Source organism: Marmota flaviventris, chromosome 11, assembly GCF_047511675.1.
Source record: "Marmota flaviventris isolate mMarFla1 chromosome 11, mMarFla1.hap1, whole genome shotgun sequence".
In the NCBI taxonomy this organism is placed as follows: domain Eukaryota; kingdom Metazoa; phylum Chordata; class Mammalia; order Rodentia; family Sciuridae; genus Marmota; species Marmota flaviventris.
The window spans coordinates 8,780,065-8,803,724 of record NC_092508.1 but is presented as its reverse complement, the minus strand read 5'-3'; the positions used below and the strand labels follow the sequence as shown (position 1 = coordinate 8,803,724).

At 41.9% G+C, this 23,660-nt stretch overlaps 1 protein-coding gene across 1 annotated transcript; it reads right to left on the bottom strand.

Annotated features, from left to right (window-relative positions):
- Slc16a14 (solute carrier family 16 member 14) lies at positions 1-20,829 on the bottom strand. The gene is made up of 4 exons (XM_027942079.2): positions 20,571-20,829; positions 15,114-15,257; positions 12,144-13,121; positions 1-152 (listed from the first exon to the last, which is right to left on the bottom strand). The coding sequence occupies exons 1-4, from the start codon at positions 20,827-20,829 to the stop codon at positions 1-3; spliced, it is 1,533 nt and encodes a 510-aa protein (XP_027797880.2).
- Between the last annotated feature and the right edge of the window lie 2,831 nt (positions 20,830-23,660).

Sequence of the window (23,660 nt, the reverse complement as noted above, 5' to 3'; positions counted from 1 at the left end):
CTAAGCATGTGCACCATCTATGTATTTTCTTCTGGATTGTTCTATAATTTGAATACATGGTTGGATGAGTAAGAAGAGTATTCCTACCATGTAAAGCAAACCACATATATAGAAGGAAAAATCATATTTTTGTGTGATGTCGAAGATCCACCCTACAAAACAAAAAAAGATCATATTCAGTATAACACAGTTGATAGAATAAAAACTCAAGAACATAAAACAGGCATTTATTTATTGCCACTGCAATAAATATAGGGATTGATTAATTGCTATTATTATTAATTATCATCATCATCGTAATTATTTTTGGAGCTGGGGCTCGCACGTGCTAGGTAAGTGCTCCGCTGCTAGGCTACCCACCCTCAGCCCTCATTTAGCCATTTTTAAGAGCTCGCTATACAAGTCAGTCTTTCCAGTGCCTGCGGATGGCTGTGCTTATTGGTTGAATCACTTGGGGACTTGTGGCTGCTGGCCCCTGAGGACACCTCCCTGGCTCGCTGCCCTCAGGTGAACCTGCAGCCTGGCCAAAGCCCACAGTTAAAAGTGAATCTAGAAACATTTTGATCCAAGATGGTGAGCTAGAGGGAGGCTGCATAGGGTGTCACCCCATGACCTGGGATTCAAGTAGTGGGACTACTGTTTCTCTGCGAGTGATCAGAGGACCCCCGACAGCTGCTCCCACGCAGGGCATCTATCTACCAAAGTGAGGCTCCCCCAGTTGCCTCCATCTTGGGACAACTCTGCAGCCACTGCCATATCACCTACACATGGTAGCCTGCCTGCACCTGGGACATCACACAGGGTCTGGAGACAGCCCTCAGCCATAACACTGCACACCACAGAGCCGCATCTCTGAACACATCGCCCAGCGCTGCCTCCCAGCCCCGCCTGACCCAACACCCCATTGCTGCAAGCAGCCACCTCCACCCTGGGTCACCTTCGTTGCCATCTTTAGTTGGGGCAACTCCCAGTTTGGTACACCAGCTGGGCAGATACCGAGAGACCCCAACTGCCCTCTCTCCCCGGCAGCTGCTACCCGGCACAGTGACTGCCCAGTACAAAACAGCTCTCCGCGCCAGGTGCACAGCCCCCAGAGCGCAGCCCCCAAGACCTCGGGAGAGAAGGTTCCTGACTGGGAAGTCAAAAGGGAGCGGGTGGATGAGATACAGTTTAGAAACTAAATTAGAGACCAGGAATTGTAAGGTCTACAGGGATATAAGGAGATAAGACCAGGCACCCACATTTCACGAGTGGGCCCCAAAGGAGATGCTAGGGGTGCAGTCTCTCATTGGGGACAGGCAGGTGCTATACCCCACTTCCAGGAGCTCCACACCCAAGGCCAACCCTCCACTCTGGTAACCTTCACCAGGCTGAGGGTGCAGATACCAGCAAACAACAGACAACCCCCCCCCATTGGATGAGAAGGGAAGCAGGAAAGATAGGCCTCCAACAGGAACGATCCTTGTATCTTCCTTCGAGGTTTTTTCCTTCTCCCACTCTATTCTCCCACCCTCACATCCCCAACGTTTGTGAAACTAAATACTTTGCATGAATTAGGGTACCGAGGACTGGGACGTCCGAATAGTATATTACAGTTGTGTTGTACATTCTTTCATCTCCTATTTTTACATTTTAAAATTTTTCTTAATATCTACGTGTGTTTGTTTTATATACTCCATTGCCTTCCCACTTTCTTGTCTCCCCAAAATCGCTTCCTCTCTCTTTTCCTGCTACTAACCAACTTCTTTAGATCCCTCTTTCACAGGTTCCTAAGATCTAATGACTCTATATCCTCACCTCCTACCCACGCAACATCTCATCCTACACTTCACCCTGGTTCTTTGTCCACCATCAGAAACTGTAGACCATTTTGCAAACCTACTATTTATGTTGTAGATAATAATTGAACCATTTCTGTATATTGTGCCAAAACTGTAAATGTCTTAATAGCAGCTATTTGGATTAAGGGTGTATATTATTTGTACTGAGATCTGTTTACATTGTTCTCCCCTTCAAAGGAGAGATATTGGAACTCTGCAGGGGTACTGTAAGCCTATAGGGTAAAAAAACGGTGACACCTCAGCTCCACAGTGCTAGAAGGAAAGACACGAACCACATGAAAAAACAAGGGAAGAAAGTGCCCCAAACAAATCAAGATACTGCATTATTAGAATCCATGGCCAGCACAACAGAAGAAATGACAGAGAAGGAGGTCAGGATATACATAATTAAAATGTTCTGTGAATTAAAGGATGATATAAGAGAGCAAATACAGGCAGCAAAAGATTATTTCGATAAAGAGCTACATAAGCAAATGCAGGAAGCAAAACATTACTTTAATAAGGAGATAGAGGTTCTGAAAAAAAAGAAATCCTTGAAATGAAAGAAACAATAAATCAAATTAAAAGCTCAATACAAATCATCACCAACAGATTAGATCACTTGGAAGACAGGACCAGACAATAAAGACAAAATATATAATCTTGAAAAGAATGTTGACCACACAGTGAAGATGGTAAAAAACCATGAGCAGAACATTCATTAATAATGGAAAGCCTAAAAAGACCAAATTTAAGAATTATTGGGATAGAGGAAGGCATAGATTTCCAAAGCAAAGAAATGAACAGTGAAATAATAGCAGAAAAATTTCCAAATATGAAGAATGAATCAGAGAATCAAATACAAGAGGCTTATATAAGGACACCAAAAGTACAAAATCACAACAGATCCACACACCAAGGCCAATTATAGTGAAAATGCCTAGCATACGTTTCAATAAAATTGAAACAAAATAAATGATTGAAAAAATTGAGAAAACAAAAAGTTATTTTTTTGAAGAAATAAATGAGATTGATAAATGCTTAGTCATGTTAATGAAGAGAAGGAGAGAGAAAACTCAAATTACTAATATGCGTGATAAAAAAGGAAATATCACAATGTACACTATAGAAATACAGAAGATAATTAGAAATTATTTTGAAAATTTGTACTCCAATAAAATAAAAAAATATTGAAGGCACTGACAAATTTCTAGAGTCATGTGATTTGCCCAAACTGAATTAGGATGATATACACAATTTAAACGGATCAATTTCAAGCAGTGAAATAGAAGACACCATCGGTAGCCTACCAACCAAGAAAAGCCCAGGACTGGATAGATACACAGCTGAGTTCCACAAGACCTTTAAAGAAGAACTAATACCAATGCTCCTCAAATTATTTTGTGAAATGGAAAAAGAGGGAACACTTCCAAACTCATTATATGAGGCCAATATCACCCTGATTCCAAAACCAGACAAAGACACATCAAAGAAAGAAAACTTCAGACCAATATTTCTAATGAACATAGATGCAAAAATTCTCAATAAAATTCTGGCAAATTGAATCCAAAAACATGTTAAAAAAATAGTGCACCATGATCAAGTGGGGTTCATCCCAGGGATAAAAGGTTGGTTCAATGTACAGAAATCAATAAATGTAATTCATTACATCAATAGACTTAAACATAAGACTCATGATCATCTTAATAGATGCAAAAAAAAAAAAAAAAAAGCATTTGACAAAATACAGCACACCTTCACGTTCAAAACACTAGGAAAACTAGGGATATCAGGAACATATCTCAACATCATAAAGGCTATCTATGCTAAGCTCCAGGCCAACATCATTCTAAATGGAGATAAATTGAAAACATTCCCTCTAAAAACTAGACAGGGATGTCCTCTTTCACCACTTCTATTTAACATAGTTCTTGAAACTCTAGCTGGAGCAATCAGACAGATGAAAGAAATTAAAGGGATATGGATAGGAAAAGAAGAAATCAAATTAGCACTATTTGCTGACAATATGATCTTATACCTAGAAGACCCAAAAAATTCCACCAGGAAACTTCTAGAACTAATAAATGAATTCAGCAAGGTAGCAGGTTATAAAATCAACACCCCAAAATCAAAGTCATTTCTGTACATCAATAACAAATCCTCTGAAAGAGAAACTAGGAAAACTGCTCCATTTACAATAGGTTCCAAAAAAAAAAAAAAAAAAAAACTTGGAAATCAACAAAAGAGGTGAAAGACCTCTACAATGAAAACCACAGAATGCTAAAGAAAGAAAATAAAAAAGACCTTAGAAGGTAGAAAGATCTCCCTTGTTCTTGGACAAGCAGAATTAATATTGTCAAAATGACCATACTACCAAAAGCACTATACAGATTTAATGCATTTCCAATCAAAATCCCAATGATATTCCTCATAGAATAGGAAAAGCAGTCATGAAACTCATCTGGAAAAATAAGAGACCTAGAGTAGCTAAAGCAATCCTTGGCAGGAAGAGTGAAGCAGGAGGCATCACTATACCAGGCCTTAAACTATACTACAGAGCAATAGTAACAAAAACAGCATGGTATTGGCACCAAAATAGACTTGTAGACCAATGGTACAGAATAGAGGACACAGAGACTAACCCACATAATTACAGTTATATTATACAAAGGCACTAAAAACATATATTGGAGAAAAGATAGCCTCTTTAACAAATGGTGCTGGGAAAACTGGAAATCCATATGCAACAAAATGAAACTAAAACTCTATCTCTCACCATGCACAAAATTCAACTCCAAGTGGATCAAGGACCTAGGAATTAAACCAGACACCCTGTACCTAATAGAAGAAAAAGTAGGTCCAAAAGAAACAATCAGGTAAATCTACAGAATGGAAGCAAATTTTCACCACACGCACATCATTTAGAGCACTAATCTCTAGGATATATAAAGCGCTCAGAAATCTTAACACCAGAAAAAAAAAAAATCAATAAATGGGCCAAGAAACTGAACAGACACTTCTCAGAAGATGTTATATAATCAATCAACAAATATATGAAAAAATGTTTAACATCTAGCAATTAAAGAAATGCAAATCCAAACTATTCTAAGATTTCATTTCACTCCAGTCAGAATGGCAGCTATTAAGAATACAAAGAACAATAAGTGGTAGTGAGGATATGGGTAAAAAGTCACTCTCATACACTGCTGGTGGGACTGCAAGTTGATGCAGCCAATACAGAAAGCAGTATGGAGATTAATTGGAAAATTGGGAATGGAACCACCATGTGACCCAGCTATCCCACTCCCCGGTTTACACCCAAGGAACTTAAAAACAGCATACTACAGGGACACAGCACATTAATGTTTATAGCAGCACAAATCATAATAGCTAAACTGTGGAACCAACCTAGATGCCCTTCAGTAGAGGAATGGATAAATAAACGGTGGCATATATGCACAATGGAATATTACTCAGCATTAAAAGAGAATAAAATCATGGCACTTGCAGGATGGATTTGGAGAATATTATGCTAACTGAAGTAAGCCAATCCCAAAAAATCAAATGCCGAATGTTATCTCTGATATGAGGATGCTGATCCATAATGGGGATTGTAGGGGTGGGGGGCATGGGAGGAATGGAGGAACTTTAGATAGGGCAAAGGGGAGGGAGGGCAAAGGAGGGAGCATGGAAGTAGGAAAGACAGAATGAGACGGACATCATTACCCCAAGGACATGTATGAAGACACGAATGGTGTGACTTTACTTTGTGTACAACCAGAGACACGAAAAATTGTGCTCTATATGTGTAATATGAATTGAAATGCATTCTGCTGTCACATATAGCAAATTAGAATAAACAAACAAACAATAGTGAATCTAATGATTTTCTTCTTCACAAGTACAAACTCTAAAACCCTCAACACTCTTTGGGAACAGTGTCTAGGGCATATCAGGAGAGGCAGAAGAGAAGACATTTGAACTTTCATTCATTCTGAAGTATGTGAAGATGAATGAACATCTGTTCCAGAAAGAATCAACATTTCCAGAATTCACATTTACAGCTACAAAATTTTATTTATATTTTTAAATTCTTTTAACATATACATACAAATATACCTATAAATGGGGCACCATATAATGTTTTGATAATGTAAAAATTGTGTAATGTTTAAATATGGTTAAACATATCTCTCCTCAAACATTTACTGTTTCTTTGTGATGAAAACTTTAAAAATCCTTTCTTCTAGCTTTTCAAAATGTACACTACACCATTGTTACCTGTAGCGTCCCACAGTGCAAGAGAAAACCAGAGCTTCTTGCTCCTAACTCCAACTTAGCACCCCACCCATTGATCAACCTTTCCTCAACTATTAAACTTTAATATTTAAAGATTTAAAACCTGGAATTGCCAGATACATCCTTAGCTGTTGACTAAAGTATCAGTCCTTTTTGAATACTAACAATATTACAAACTAACATATTCATATAATAATCTTATTAAGCTGCTACTACTATGTATTATTACTATAAATTTCTTGGATTCTAAGATATTGATATACCGTTATTTCATTTCTCAGGAAGAAAGTTACTTGTCAATTCAAATATGGCTCAATGCTTTCTTAGGACTTTTAAAATACATTCTAATTTCAGAGATGCTAAAATGTGAAAAAGAAATGTATCTTGGAAACTGTGAAATATATTTTTTTTACTTGAGTGATTAATTCTGAGAGTCAGTCTCAAGCCACTGATCTAACAAAGTCAACTATGCAAACTAAGACTTAGCTACACCATAAATTTTACTTACAGTAAAGCACAAATTTTGATTACTCACTTTTTCCATTTTGGTAATTGTATTGGTTAGCAAAAACTTAAAAAAAAAAAAAGATAAAGATTTTTTTTCAGTGCTGGGGTTGGAACCTAGGGCCTCATGCATGCCAGGCAAGGGCTGTACCACTGAGCCACACCCCCAGCCCCATAAATGATTTAATGACTGAACATACTCTTGGATGCTTTTCAAAAATTCCTTTAAAAAGCATCTAATTGGCAAATGTATGCATAAGTGCAACGTAACCTTCACCCTCCAACAATCAACCACACAAAAGCAATATAGTATAAATCAGTCCCTTGGACGTTTCTGTTTATTGTATCAAGTAAATAATGAATAAGCCTTGATTATCTGCTTATAGGTGTCAGTCAAGGCATCATAAAGAAAAGCAAACAATACCATAAAAATACACAATCTTTCTTTTCTTGAGATAAATACTATGAATTCTGGATATATTTTAAAAGCTCATCAAGTTTTTTAATTTGTTATTTGATATAAAAATAGGAAAGAAAAAAATATCACATTCTTCAGATGTGGCTTAGTAAAATACCTTGTCATCTTTCCTTAATCTGCAATCTGAGACAAGAAGAACAAAAAAAAATTAAACATATAATCCAAAAATAATGATTCAGCTTCAGAATTGAGTCTGAAAGGCATATAGACATTAGCATAAAAACACACCCAACTTCTGCTCATCGTTACCAGTTGGCAACAGGGGACAACTGAGAATATGGTGAAATGAATAGGTCACCTGCATGTGAGGCAGAGGGGTCTGTGTCTACAAGGAGAGGATATGATGGGACTACCTGCAATCTACAATCTAGGAAACTCAGGATGTGGATGTAGCTTGGAGGTAGAGCACATGCTTTGCATGCACAAAGCCCTGGGTTTGATCCCCAGCAACTCCCCGAAAAAGTCAAAATCTGAGGGTCTTATAGTCTACTCATCCCTGATGAAAGTTGGCCTTGTCGTCTAAGTAGTTAAGTCCTTGCTTTTCCTATGGTCAAGTGATGGAACATGGAAATGATGTTTCTAAGTGACAAATACTGACAGCTGAAACAATTTGAACTCTGACTGCTGCTACTATGAACTTCAGAAATAGGACAAAATCCCACCTGGTTGGAAAATGAATTTGTCCTTATTTTAGGCTGTTCATCACCTTTGTTGTTTGAAATGGTTGATCATAAGCTCCAGGGTTCTGTGATGTGGCCCCATCTCCCTCTCCACCCTGCTGCCCTGTGCTTACTCGTCAGCAACAACCATTTGAATTTTGTGGAGTTGCCAATGAATTTCTCTTGGCTCCTTATCTGTACATGTTTCCCTTCAGTGGTGGAGAGCAGAAGATTTGCATAAACACCACTACTCTGAAAATATACTAGGATCCCATTCCCTTTGCCCATCCCTCATCTTTTTTTCTACAGAATATAGAAAATGTCTGTTAATTATATTACATAATGTTATAGCCTCAAGTTGAATTATTATTTTTTTTAAATCTTGCATTTGTCCCCTCAAACTGTTAGTGTTTGTGAAAGCATCTTTGCATGCCCCAAGTTTCAAAACTGTCAGTTTTTTTTAAGGTGCACCCAGTTTTACCAAACAATGTAACATGGTGCAAATTGTAGGAATAGTCCTCAATTTTATGTTCAATTAATCCCATGGGTTTTCTCCAATCTGCCCTTAGGATTTATTTCTAAATAACATTTTAATATTTCTGCTAATTTTGAACTCAAACTCAGTCAGATGCAAAACAGTACTTAATCATGAGCTTTCGCCCCCAGCACACGAGGACACTCATTCCTGGAGAAGATGTGGCAAGCTGTTGGCCTCATTCATCCTCCACCACCTCTTCAGAGGTCATATCTCAGTTCGTTGATTTGAACTTGGGATTCTGGCAATCCTTATCTGACCATTAATTCAAATCAACAGCTTCAAGATAAAATCTGGTTCCCTGATAAACTTCATTCACTTTTCAGATGAGAAGCTATAGCTGTTTTTCTTATCAAAAAATGTTCCCAGCTATGGTATAAAATATTGCAAATGATCGTTGAGTTATTAACGACTGCACATGCAGGGAGAAGATATGTATAGACCTTTGTTCAGCCAAAGCTGGTGGCTGAGTTTTGCTTGACTGTATATGCTAGAAACATCTAGAAAGTATCTGTAACATCACACCTCAGAGGAGATGAAGCGAATGTTCAGCAATATGATAACATGAATTAGATCAAGAAGCTGGCGTTACCTAATGACACGGTTGAAACGTCTGTGCAGTATCTTGGACTGTATATTCTTTTCTTAAGTGAAAATGTGTGATTGTCTAACATGGTACTAAATTATACCAGAATTTTTAATGCCAGTAGAAAATTCTCCGGGAAGTGGGAAACACTTATTTCTGAACCCACTTAAAAAAAAAAAAAAAGAAAAAAGAAAAGAATAATGTGTGAACAAGTAATTTTCCTTGCAGCACACCCAGCTAAGCAGCAATTTCTGGCCCATTTTGAATTTCTAGCAAGAATCTAATGTGGTTATTTAGTCACTCATGTCGCCAGTCACCCCGACCCTATGGTGCATAAATGCTGGGTTGGTGTCTCATTGCAACATCGGCTTCTCGGCCTGAAAAGCCAATGAATTAAACACAGCGCAATGGCCAGCGAATGCCACTCACCGTTAGGTAGTGCATGGATTCAGTGGGAGGAGAGGAAACCCACAAATCTGAGAAGGCGGTGTTGCTGGCCTAGAGAGCCCATGGGAACACTGGCTCTGGAGCCCCGGCCTGGCAATCTGCTGTGCTCTCCTGGGGGTTCTCAACCATGAATATCATGTGTGGTGGAATCACATGGCAGAATGGAACATATTCTGCTACAGAATCTGCTTCTGGGGAGGAACTGGAAGGAGGCCGAGATAAGGCCTGATGACTGGGGGTTGGGCAGAACTCCCTGTCCTCTGCTTGCAACTCCTTTCTTGTCCACAGAAGGTGGCCCTTGGGGATGCACGTGGTTGAGAAGGATGTGAACATGGAACTGGATAAGGAAAGCATGCCAGCAAGCTTCTGTGCCTCAGCGTTGATCATGAATCACGGTGCACCTCATGCTTTGTTGTGATGCTGCTGTTGACATGTGAGGGCATAAAAATAAACCCAGACTGACCAGTAGAAACGGAAAGTACCCCTGCATCATGCAAAGAACCACCAACAGCAGTTTCCACTTCCATATAAGATATATCTGAAGGATCGAGAGTAGAGCAGTTACCACGAACATCCTTCAGTGGATATTTAACATTCCTGTAGGTGCCCCTGGTTGAATGATCCAACCTCCAATTCCAATTATTTTCTTTTTGCTCTTGAACAGATTTCTGAAAAGTGAAATACTTCAATTTCCAGCTCCCTGCAGTTCTAGCCAACCAGATGTAAGTAAAATTCTGCTAGGACTGAGCCTGCTCTCCTCCTTCCCCGTCTCTGTTACAAATGATGATGCAGTGGCTGGAGTTACAGAAACTATTGTGTGATCATGAGGCAACTAGCATGAGGAAAAGGCCAAGAAGATTGCAGGGACATCATCTCAATATCATCCAGATCCTGGACTCTCTATTTCTGGTTATGTAATCCAATTAAATCTCTGTTTAAACTATAGGGGGTTGTAACAATACGTTCCTAACTGATTGATAGAGAATTCTGCATGGTAAAATCATGAGCAATTTTAGACCTTTTGGCTGCCAGAATAACTTGTTGCACTGCTGCAGTTGTTCACTGTCACCTAAATATGCTACATCTGCACCCCTGTGCATAGGCAGGGAACAGGAGCCCTTGATCCTGGAGGAGCCCTGTAGTCTCTATGGTTTTCCTGAAGTGATTCTTGGGCCTTCTGTCCTTAGCCATCCAGCTGCCGGTACTGTCAGCTCTGTGAGCCCAAATCCTCAGACTCCAACTCCAAGGGCGACTTTATGGGCCCAAGCTTTCTGCCATCGGGGGGTTGGGGGCAAAGAGAGGAGGTGACCGGAAAGGCTGGGACGGGGAAGGGAGGGCCTTGTCCTGCACCCAGGGGGTTTCTCCAGGACTGGGAGGAGGTATTTGTGCCAGAGGATATGAGAATAAAGGGCCTGGAGAGGCTGGACAGGAGGGTGGCTAGGAGAGGGGCACCAAGCTTTCAGGTCAGCCTGGGACCCTGCACTGAGCCTCCGGCAGCTCTCACAACCCCAGCCGAGCTGGCCACCCACCACTTCACAGCAGCACCTTCGTGTCGATGTCTGGTCCCACCAGTCTGCACTTCTGCCTCCTGTTCTTGTCAGAGGATGGACCTTGTCACTTTTGCCCAGCACCTGGAGTCTGGGAGACTGACCACCTGCCCAAGCTTGACTGGCATCTCCACAAGCCTAAGCCCTGCTCGAACAACAGACTCAGGAGGTTCTGGTCCGGACACAGAGCTCCTCAGTGCCATGACTCTGGTGTGACCAGTGCAAGGAGCGCCATCTCTGATGAGATGAAGTGAGTGCGTGGGAGAGATGCTACCCAGATGTGGTCCACCGTGGCGGGAAGAAAGCACCCACCCCCAAAGATGCCTTGGAGCTCACGTTTACCACAGGAGATGGGAGTAAGCTGAGGGGGGCCATTACCCTGATCGCCCAGGTAGGCGCCTGGAGCGGCAGCCTCGTAGGTGAAAGGAGGAGGCAGGTTCTCAGAATCAGAGGGAGAGATGGAAAGACGATACGCTGCTGGCTTAGAAGGTGAAACGGGCCACAAGCCAAGGAAGGCAGGTGGCCTCTAGATGCTGGGAAGGGCCAGAGCCCCCAAGGAACCCAGCTCTGCCTACACCCGGATTTTAGCCCAAGAGACCCACTTTGGACTCTGACCTCCCCAACAGTAAGACGACAGATCAAATCATTTGAAACCACTGAGTTTATGGCAATTCATTAGAGTTGGGAACTAACAGTGGACAGATCCAAACCATGGACCTACTTGGTGTTTTGAAAATCTAGAAATGCCAGCTGAGTCCAGACTCCCAGCTCCTCCTGGGGTGGGGGGAGGGGAAGGGGGACCAGTAACAATGTAAGATCTGGCAATAATTTTCAGTATTTGTCTTTATTTATTTAATTAATCAATTTATTTTGGCAGAGCTGGGGACTGATCCGGGGCCTGGATCATGCTAGACAAGCGCTCTGCCCCTGAGCTACACCCACAGCTCTCTGAGCACTGTTGGGCCCTAGCAGAGGCGGCCTTGTTCAGAGGACACAGGGACCCTGCTGTATTCCATGTCACCTTTATTTCCTTGCGCTCCTGGCCTGGCTGACCCATGACACAGCTAAGGATCAGAAGTTTGTCTCCATTCTGCATGGAAGAATGGCCTTTAACTTGCTCAAATTCAATCAGGAGGCAAGAATGGGAAGATATAAGGAGTGGGCTGTACACCCGGGAACTTCCTTCCAACTCCCTCTTGGTCTTTATCACCGGTGGAACCCACCTGCCTGCCTGCAAGCACACAGGCTCTTAGAACCGGGGAGCTTACCTGCAAACGGTGGTCCCAGCAAGGCGGAGATGCCGTTAGCACAGATGATGATGCCGTAGGCGTTGGCCAGGTGTTCGATGCCGACCAGGTCCTCGGTCACCACGGGCATTAGGGAGAAATAACCGCTGGAAAACCCGATCAGGGCGCAGATGACAGCCAGGCCGGCGTACGTGTGCATGGATGGCAGAATGAAAATGCTAAGGACGAGGGTGAAGTTGGCCAGTAGGAAGACGTTCCAGACGCTGATGCAGGGCAGGTCGGCCACGGCGCCCAGGACCACTTTCCCAAAGATGTGGACTATTGCTATGATCGAAGTCAGAGGGAAAACATCGTTTTGCTCCGATAAATTATACAAATTGACTATTTCTGGCAGGTGGATAAAAGGAATGACAAAGCTGCTGTAGGCAAACAAAGCCCAGAAAACAAAGGCGACAAACATTCGATTAGTGAAGAGTGACGATGCCCCAAAATAGCCTGAGTACCAGTCCCCGAAGCCCTTCCGGACTCTCATGGTGAGCTGGCTCATGGTCTTCAGAACCCGGAGAGCACACATGTTCTTCCTGTGCCGGGCCTGACCTTGGCACTCCTGGGCTTGAAGGTCATTGAGGGTCTCTTCGTTCCCGGGCCCACCATCTTTTTCTTCCATTCTGCCCAGCGGCCCAGATGACTTCACGGACTCCATGGAGCAAGCTGGCAGGACCCGGGGATCTTTCCCTTCTGGCAGGTTTGTGTCTTTCCCAGGAGAGAGGGGCCTCATGAGCGCACCACAAACACACAGGTTTAAGGACACGGCACCCTGGATGAACATGGCGTTCCGCCATCCATACTCAGCACACAGGTACTTCAGCAACACGGTCATCAGGAATGTACCAAATCCTGTCCCTGTGGTGCTGAGGCCCTGGGCCAGGGCTCGTCTCTTCTGAAAATACCTTCCCACCATGACCACTGCTGGGAGGTAGGCCATCCCACTGCCAAGGCCTGTGGGGCGAGAGGGAGGAAAAGCACACCGTGTGGCCTCAGTGACCAGAGCCAGAAGGTCAGCATTTAAAGATCCCCGCTAGCTGGACACGGCAGTGCACACCTGCAATCCCCGCTCTGCAGGCTGAGGCAGGGGGATCACATGTTTGAGGCCAGCCTCGCAACTCAGTGAGACTGTGTCAAAATAAAAATAAAAAGGGCTGTACCCTTGGGTTCAATCCCTATAGTTCAAAACAAAACAAAAACGGCTACTTCCTTGCTCCATAAATAGGTGTTCAGCAGGTAAATGAATAATGAATGAATGAATGTACAACAATGTTACTTGAGATCAATAAGCAATTAACAATAATGAATAAAATCCCATTTTAAACACAGTCTGACCATTGAAATCTCTAAATGATGAATAAATCTCAAGTCCCAGCTTTGAAGATGAAGTCAGAGACCATCTAACCAAACACCACCACATCAAGTTCATGAGGGGTCCTGTGAGTCCTCCCAGAGTCCTCCCAGAGACCCCCAGTGTGGCTCTCTTTCCTCTCAGTAAAAGGAGCATTTAATCTCCTTATCTATAACCAAAAAATTCTCAGTGCTGGCTGGCTCTTTTCATTGGGCTATTATGGGAAAGAATTTCTAAACCACCCACGGAAAACACCTTAAGTTTTGCTGTTGTTTTTGTACCAGGGATTGATCCCAGGGGCCTTGACCATGGAGTCATATCCCCCCACCCTTTGAGACAGGGTCTTGCTAAGTTGCGTAGGGCCTCACTAAGTTGCTGAAGCTGGCCTTGAACTTGTCATCCTCCTGCCTCAGCCTCCCAAGCCACTGGGATTACAGGTGTGCACCACCAAGAATTGTTATCAGGTCTTTCACATCAGTGGTTTTCAAACTATGCTTCCAAGGATACAAAAGTGGCGTGTGTGTGTGTGTGTGTGTGTGAAGTAAATTTTAGAGAAATAACTTGGCCATTCATAGAGACAACAGTTTTGTGTTCACCCCCTGCCTCACAAGGCATGTACTTAACTTATAATAGAATATTTATTTTTCACTTAAATATACATACTTAGATATTAGCTAACATCTGCGGAGCCCTTTCTTATATGTCAAGCATTGTGCTAAGGGCTTCATACAAATTATCTCATCCACTCCTTTCCATAACCATGTGATCCAAGCGCTCTTCATCTCCCTACTCTGCAAATAAGGAAACTGAAGTATATAAGTAGGTTAAGTAACTGGATCAAAGTCACACAGGGAAGTGGTTAATAAAAGGTCAGCACTCCAAACTGGAACTTTTCTCTCTCATGCAATGTGTCATTTATTAGGAGCATTTTTGCTCTGGACTCAAAATGTCAGGCTGGACCAGGTTCACAGCTGTGCAAGGAAGTGGCTACTCATCCTGAGAATCCCACTACCTGTGGATAAAGGAAATTACGGCTGGGAATACATTTTGCAGAGCGGATATGCAAACCGCACTGCCCAGCAGTCAATTTCGCCTTCTCCCTGGGTATGGACAGCCTCACAGTGCTCTAGCTTGCTTCTTCAAACCCTACATACATGTGGATTTTACGCTGTTTCATTAATTTGAACAGGGCTGAGAGAGTAAAGGATTATTCTGATTCATGCTTGATTCTACAGTTATTAGATGAGAGAACGTTATTAATTTCCTTAACATTTGTCTATTTATCTCAGCCTGCATTGCTACCCTCCGTTTCCTGTTTCTCACATTAGAAAGGGCTAACATTTAGAACCTCCTATTGGAAACTTGATCTGATTCTATTAGGGAGGCCCAGGACAGTTGTTAGGTTGGTTTCCCACACTTATGGTGCATTTATCATCCTACATTAAAAATGGTTTCCTGGAGTGTAGGGTGGGGTGCGGTGGAGAAGACAGAACAGAATGTTTTAATGGTTCTCTTTTCTCCACAATTAAATCCATTTCCAAAATGCCTAGTAAAACATTTAAATCAAATTAAAAACAAAAACAAAAAATGCTTACCAGCTGCCACTCCGAAGGTAAAAAAAAGACAATGCACGTTTGTAGCATAGGCGCTCAGCACCCACCCCAGGGAGTTCAGCAGCCCACCGATGATGGCAGTCCGGCGGCACCCACAGGTGTTAATGAACAAGCCGATGAAAGGTCCTGTCACAGAGGGTTGGGAAGGGAATTGACTAGGGGCACTTCATATTCATGCTTTCTTAGTGCATCCTCATGTGAAGACAAAGAATGAAATACTACTAGAGTTGATAAATAAGAGCATCAAAACATAGCTTTACATACAAAACCCTCCTAGCACGCAGAGACGGATAGAACTATATCTCATCCAAGTGCACAAAGCTCTAGGTTTTCAAGGTGGACAGACCTGAAATAAAGAGACGAATAAACTGCAACAGACATCCTTAACTAGAGGAATAGGGGTGATATCCAGCCTGTAGATACATTTTGATCCCAAATGAGGTTTGAAATACTTGAAATTGGTTGCTAACATCTAAAATTATGATAATTTGTAAAAAAAAAAAAAAAAAAAAAAAAACAACCCAGTGGCAACACATAGTACCTTCCCGCACAGCTGAGATCAACTGGAGCATGCGCCCTGTCCCCCGACCCCCGCTGGGTCACACACCGTCCAGGTGGCAGAAGTCTCCACTCTTTCTTCTGGTCTCACACTTGCTGACCTCCCGCTCCCGCCTCATTTATGCCATTTGTTTGGCCTCTTTATACAACTGTGGTTTTGATTCCAGATCTAAAGGGAGCCCAGGAAAGGGGTTCTCAGAACTCCTGTGCTTCACACAGGGAACCTATGGCCTGAGACCCTGAGGACACCCCAATGCAGACCATGCTGAAAAGGACTCACTGTCACCCTTCAGCCCACTAAGTCCCTCCTGACCCTGCCAGCCCAGGTGGACCCACCCGGCCACGCATTTACAACACTGTGTGGAGATTCAGGAATCCACCTGAAGGCACAGCACGGCTTTATATGAATCACCTCCTGATGACCTCCTTTACTCTAATGCTCTAATTCTTAACTTTTTATTTTCTCCATAATTTTGTGGTAATTTCTAATGTCTCTGAAGTCAAATGCTTGACTTGTGTTCTATGATTTCTTGCTCAAATAGTAATCCATACTCAATGTTCAGAGAGATGGTTCATTTATGATTGTTATTACTTATTCTATATGGTTATGAAACTCTATATTCAGATATTTAGAATATTAAAAACTTTTTAGGCTCTAAGGAGCTTCCTCTTCTAGCCCAAACTAAAGTTTAAAAAACTTTTTTTGTGTGTTTTTTTGGAACTTAGGATTGAATCCAGGATGCTCTACCACTGAGTGACATCCCCAGCTATTTTTATTTTGAGACAGGTTCTTGCTTTCTTGCTAAGTTGCTGAGGCTGGGCTTGAACTTGTGATCCTCCTGCCTCAGTCTCTAGAGATGCTGGAATTACAGGGTTCTGCCACTGCACACAGTGACACTAAAGTAAAAATTTCTTTTAAAGTTCTAACTATCTTCATGCACATATTTGGGTCCACAGTCTGCTAATGAGTTTATTTTGTCTAGTTTTTTTTTTTTTTTTGATTGGTAGCCCTGGGATCAAACCCAGGGTCATGCATGCTAAGCAAACATTGTAAACTGAGCTACACCCCTAGTCCTGTCTAGTGTTTATGAAAGTGCCTAATCCTGAACATTATGAAGATGAAGATAAAGACTTGTTAATTTAATTGACCCTGTTGCATTACAGAAAATAGTACAGTAGATTATACCTCTCAGAATGATTTAATATATTTTATATAAATATAATGTATGCTATATATTATAAAATATGCAGATCATCTAAAAATGTAAAATAAGCTCATTTGTACAAACATCTGATGGAATTGTTGGGGTAAGTGAAATCAGACACCATAAGTTGAAGAGGTTACTTTGACTTCTTTTTCTTTATTTCTAAACCACTGGTTACTTGACCATGCCAAACTTGGATGTGTGGGTAAAAAAGAAAAAAATGCATGACTCATGGGTTAGCTGTCAACAGCCCTTTTAAGATACGAAAGGTCAACAGGTCACAGTGCAGCAGCACAGTATTTTCCACATTACAGAACGGGCCCCAGAAGCAAGTGTTTCCCAGATACTGTATGTTTATGAAACAGTGCGCTAAGGAGACATTTGTGGGGGCGATGAAAAAGGAGGAAATCCCCCAAGTCAGTGCAAATATTCACATCTGGAGGAATTTATAAGCCAGACAGAAAGTATTAACTCCTTTTCTGATACAAATATTAAGTTAATAACAGTTGATAACATTAAGTTGATAACAGTCTGGCTTTCTAGTTGAGTAGAGTCAGAGCAGAAATGCTGTCAATTCTCCATAGTTATGAAATGTAGACTTAAAAAAAACAAAAAAGGGTGTACATCCAGGTGGTGTACGTCTGTAATCCAGCTACTCGAGAGGCAGAGGCAGGAAGACTGTAAATTCAAGGCCAACCTGGGAAACTTAGCAAGACCCTGTCTCAAAATAAGAAATAGAAAGTCTGGGTATGTAGCACAATGGTAAAGAGCCCCTGTGTCCAATCCCCGGTACCCAAAACAACAAGAGCAATGACAACTTGAAAATAAAAATAAATGAATTTTAAAAATTAAAAAATGGAATTTGAACCTAAACCCAAGCTTTCTGACTCAGTTTCATTATTTAACTATTGCTCATGGTCCAGTCAGCATCACCAAGATACAATTGCCATTGCCTCAAAATAAAAAAGAAAAAAACTCCCTGCACACTCTGGGGAGAGAGGGAGCAATAACGTTGGGACACAGCCCTTGGAAGAGTAATTTGGTGTTTGGAATGGGATTATGCACATGATCAGACTTCTTCCTCTTCAGGAGTCCGAGTCCTGGACCACTTCCTGCATCACATAGTGCCATCGCTGCAGGAAATCCCTCAGGAAGTCAGCCTGTTTTGCCTGCTGCAGCATCTGATGGCTGGAGAAAGTTCAAGGCCAGTGGAGTCTTGCCAGGGGGAAGGGAGCAGGGTAAAGAGTCAGGAGCCTCTAAACCAATGGCCATCTGCATTGGCTCAACACTGGACTCACTTGTCATGCCCAGAGCCCATCCCACGGGATTCTGGTTTAATGGTCCAGGTGCAGCCTGAGCATCGGGATTTTTAAAAGCTCCCCAGGTCGTTCTGTTATGCAGCCAAGATTGACAACTGCAGCTCTAAATCTGCTTAGCAAGTAAATTGTCTCTGAAGCCTGAGGATTCCCCACCGAGAATTATTCAAAAAGCTGTCATCACAAAGCTGTTCTAGTTAAGAAGGAGGTGATTACATTTCTTTAAAAGTTGGGACCTCCTGCAGGACACTGGCAAATCCATGCTTGTAAGAAGGAAATGACACATATTTGTTGGATTTGCCATATGCAAATTGTTGCAACAAAATTCATGATTATTTTTTTCTTTTTTAATTTAAAAGAGGTGCCAGGCGCAGTAAGGCACATGTGTACGCCCAGCAACTCAGGAGGCTGAGGCAGGAGGGTGCAAGTTTGAGGCCAGCCTGCATAAATGAATGAGACCTATCTTAAAACAAAATTTCATAAAGGGCTGAGGATGTATCTCAATGGTTGAGGGCCCCTGGGTCACTTCCCAGTAGAAAGAAAGAAACCAAAATGTGTTTGCAATGATTTGAAAATGAAAACAATTTACACTTATTCATTTCCAATATCTTTTCAGTTCTCACTTGATGTAGCAGCACTGGAGCCCAACAGACTAGGTTTGAAGCTTGAGAGAGTTACTCAATGTTTAAGCATTACATGATCTTCCCTTCTCAGAGAAGAAGGTTGGCCTCCAGTGTTATAGAATGAATGAGATGGTCTATATAAAATGTACTTGGTATGCAGTAGGTACTAAATAAAGGGGAACTGTTATGTAGTTTCTGATTTGCAAAAGTTCCCTCACATTGTTCAACATATCAGCAGCCACCGTGTGTTAGGAAGCTTAGGATAATAGACAGCAATTTAACAGACAGGGTCTGACTTCAAACTTGTAGTCTTTCTGTCTCAGCCACCCAGGTTGCTGGAATTACAGAGGGGCACCACCATGCCAGTCTTGCCTCAATTTTTCATATGACAAACAGTCCTAGTTTTAACAAGAATGCAGAATTAAAGGTATCAGTCAATAATGTTACATATAAAAATGATTTATAAATATTAAATTAACTAATTTATTTTTTGCAGTCCCAAAAATTGAACCCAGTGGTACTCATCACTGAACTACATCCCCAGCCCTTTCTATTTTTTTTTTTTTTTTTTTTGAGACAGGGTCTTGCTAAGTTGTTGAGGCTGGCCTCCAATATGGAATCTTCCTGATTCAGCCTCCTGAGTTATTTGAATTACAGGCATTATTTCACTTTTAGGTGAAACAACTGAAAATGTTCAGGTACAATGATAATTACCTCAAAGGATTAATAAAATTAAATACAATTAAATACAATTAAATGAGCTAATGTAAGGAATAGCACTTGGTGTGTATGATGGATGCTCATTAAATATTAGTTGATGGTAAAAGTCGTTCGATTTCCAAACTAAAACACAATAGCCATAATAGCATTGTATTTATAATAACTTCCTGGGTTAGTAGATCCAACTGTGTAAGATTTGTAGATTGCTGTGTGGTTGCATTTAATAGAAAATACAAGAATATTTTATTATTTCTTCCTGTTAGGTATACAGGTAACCTTTCTCAAAACAGCTTAACAGATTATTTAAATAACAGATAATCAATGATATTTCAAATAAAAAAATATTAGGACTTTAAAATAAGACTGCTACTTTAATTTAAAATATTACTATTATTATTATGCTAAGAATTGAACGTAGGGCTTTGTACATGCTAGACAAGTGATCTACTACTAAGCTACAATGTTCATCCCCTTCTCTTTTAAAAAAGAATTCATAAATGTTAAACAAGATATTTGTAATGACAGATAAGGAATTAAAACAATTATGAAAATAGTTTGAGACAAAAGAAGTTTCTTTTTTTTTTGTGATCTCTGTTTAAAGTGCTCTAAATTGTGCAACACTGAGCAGGCATGTCACACAAAAAGGCGTAAATACTGTACACTTCCACTTACCTGACTCGCCTGGAAGAGTCGAATTCCTAGAGAGAATGGTGGTGGCCAGGGGTGGGGAGGTGGGGATGGAGAGCTGGTGTTGACTGAGGACACCAGAGTTTCAATTTGGGAAAGTGCAAATGTCCTGCAGATGCAGGGAGGGTTGTTCAATATAAATGTACTCAGTGGCCCTCCACTGCATACCTAAAAATGGTTAAAATGGTAAATTTTAAGTTCTTTATATTTCACCGCAATGAAACCAGCAACATCACTAATCTTTAATATCTAAAAAGACAAGGGACTACTTAAAATGGGGAACTGAGGTTTCCTCCCTCAGTGTTAGGGCAGGCTGCTCTGGGAACCTACCGACAATCAAGGTGATGCCCATGCTCAGGGAGCTGACCCATGCAGTCAGGCCGCGGCTCTGGTGGAACTCCTCCAGCCACTCCACGTTGAGGACTCCCAGGGCCATCTGGGAACCCATGATGAGGATGTGCACAAAAAAGGAAGAAAGGACCATCATCCAAGCCCATCCGCCATCAATGTTTGGGTGGGGCTTAACTGTCTTCTTATCCTTGGGGTCCTCTTCAAAGTCATAGCCAATATCTTCATGACTTGTGTACATTTTCCAAGATTTTCTGTAATACAGAGAACAAGTAACTTAATGGAACATCAAAACAAAACAAAAAAATTATCCTCATATTCTTTGGATAGTGGCTCCAGTGTCACATCAGATTGATCTTGTCACTGTGCAGATTTGGGAACACGTCTTACCTCTTCACAGGATTAAATGCTTTTATGAAACCTGTTTCACCCTTGCAGTCATCCCATGCGTAAGTATTAAAATCTTAGAAATAGAGAAGTGAAGTGACTTTCCCTGGGTGACAAAGGACGTGAGGGGAGAGTAGGAAGAAAGGAAGAAGAAAAAATGGAAGAGAGAGAGAAAGAGGATGATGATGATGACGATGACGACGAAGAAAACTAATCCCAGAGGCGGTGGGATGGGTTAGTCTTGATCAGCCAGAGCCTGGAGAAGGGTGAGGCGCGGAGCTAAGACGGTCAGTGGTGGGATGGAAAGTTGAACTGATGTTTAATTTCTTTGGTGAACTAGGGAGTTAGATACTTGGCTGAGAATGAGGGGGATGGAGGTTGTGTGGGGGCCTCTGTGTTCAAGTTAATACAACAGACTGTTGCCTACAACAAGTGGAAATGGTTGTTGGTCAATTCTAAAGACCAAAATGAGCCCTGTGGGGCGCTGCTCCAAGCTATGGGTCGTGGGACACCAAGGACAGAGCCAGGGAGCTTGCTACCCCAGGGTCCAGAACACTGTGGAGCATGATGTGTATAGAATTTCTCTCTCTCTCTCTCTGTACCAGGGATTGAACCTAGGGGTGCTTAACCACTGAGCCACATCCCCAGCCCTTTTCATTTTTTGTTTTGAGACAGGGTCTTGCTAAGTCACTCGGGGCCTCACAAAGTTGCCAAGGCTGGTTTCGAACCTGTAATCCTCCTGCTTCAGCCTCCTGAGCTGCTGAGATTACAGGTGTGCCTGGCTGAATTTAAAGCAATAATAAATGGCTACCGGTTGGTCTGCTTTTTTAAATTATTGCTACGTGATAGCAACTCTAGACAATGACACTGACAAACACTCTCCCCTGAACATTTGTTTGGCTAAGTTCCAAACAATTCTGTTGAGTTCAGTAGGTATGATTCAAACGAGGCTGTTTTTATTACTCATTCATTTGTAATGAAAGTTATTTCAAAACCCCTGGTTTTACACCTGAGCTAGATACACGTATCCCCAGCTACACATTCATCTAGAGAGTAAGCTCTTGAGAGTTCAGAATTGTTGGAGCCCCCTGGCCCAGTCCGTGTCTGCAGCCCCAGTGGCACTACCCCTTGCTGCCCCTCACAGAACACTGAAGACCAACAGTGCCCTCAGCAGAACATTCCAGATGAGCGCTGTGGGCACATTTGTTATAGAGACAAAGAACCAGGACTTGAGTGACTTTGCTTCTGTCACTCTATGTTCCCTCTCGAGATAACATTTTTGTTTAAAGCAGGGTGCAAGTTTTTGAGGTGGAAAAAACAAAACTTGGGTTTGGCAAGTGACATTTTTAGTTGGTACTATACATGAAATCTCTTACTCAACTTGAATACCATGTTTAAAACTGAAACCTACTCTTACTTATTATACAGCAGAAGAACATATAAAAAATAGTGATGACTGTGACAGAATTACTGAGAATCATTTTGTTGTCACCTGGGAGGGTGATATACAAAGAGATCCATTCTGGGGTCAAATACACGAGGAAGCCCGTTGTGGGGATTTTCTCAGCAGCACTCTGCTGGGGAAAGGTGGGAGAGTGTGAAAGAAATGCAGAAGTTGTCAAAAATCAAAATGGAGTCACTTATGTCATCTCTACCAAAACAAGTGACTCAAAGCCAGGAGGCTGGGAAGGAAGCATTCTTACATGCAGTTGCCTGTTAGTATCTATCAGTAAAGACTCTGCTATACAAACTCGCGGAGGCCATTGCAACCGTATACCAAAAGTGCTTCCACAAGGACGCCTGCTCAGCAACGGTCTGCTCAACCTCGGACTGATGTCAATCATGTTATTAATCATTCCCACCAAGGCCTATTGTTTCAAAATATCTGATGTAATCCTCCTTATTTCTGTCTTTAAAAACTTCCTCTTGCATGACCTCCTTAAATAATCTATAGTTTACTATGGCATGCGTATTCTGGCGCAATACTTGGCTACTTCCAAATAAAATATCAGTTTTCTTTGGAGAATCACCCCTTTGATGGTTGCTTTTATTTATATTGACAAAAGAAAAGCAGATTGTGGCAAATGCACAGCGCTGATAGCCTGTGTCTGTAGAATTATTATTATTATTATTATTATTATTATTATCAACCTTTTCACTGAGTTACATCTCCAGCTTTTTTCATTTTTAAAATTTTGAGACCTGGTCTCTCTAAGTTGTCTAGGCTGGCCTCGAATACTCCTGCCTTAGCCTCCCAAGTTGATGGGATTACAGGTTATCATCTCAACAACTTAACTTACACGCCCTGATCCTTTAGAGGAAAAGTTGTGGATCCCGGCAAGATAGCATTAGTTCTGACTAAGGGACAACTGGGTGGGTCTGCTGGGGGAAATGGCTTCTGGGGAATCAAGGACACCAGGGAAGGGCAGAGTGGCTCTGTCCTGGGCTCATCCTCATTCCTTTCTCTCCCTCCTTGTTCTCATTATGATTTTTATCTTTTAAATTAAGCTCCACTGCTGGCCAGTGGTTACTGCCGGCCTGGGCAGCTCTTCCTCTCAAGCTCTTCTTACACTGCATCCCCCCTCCCCCCATCAAGTTATCCTTGGGATCAAGCCCAAGCTCCCCCTTCCTTGGTGACCCCAGTTGCTCCCGTGCTCAGGCTGCTGCCAGACTCTTCTCAGGTCA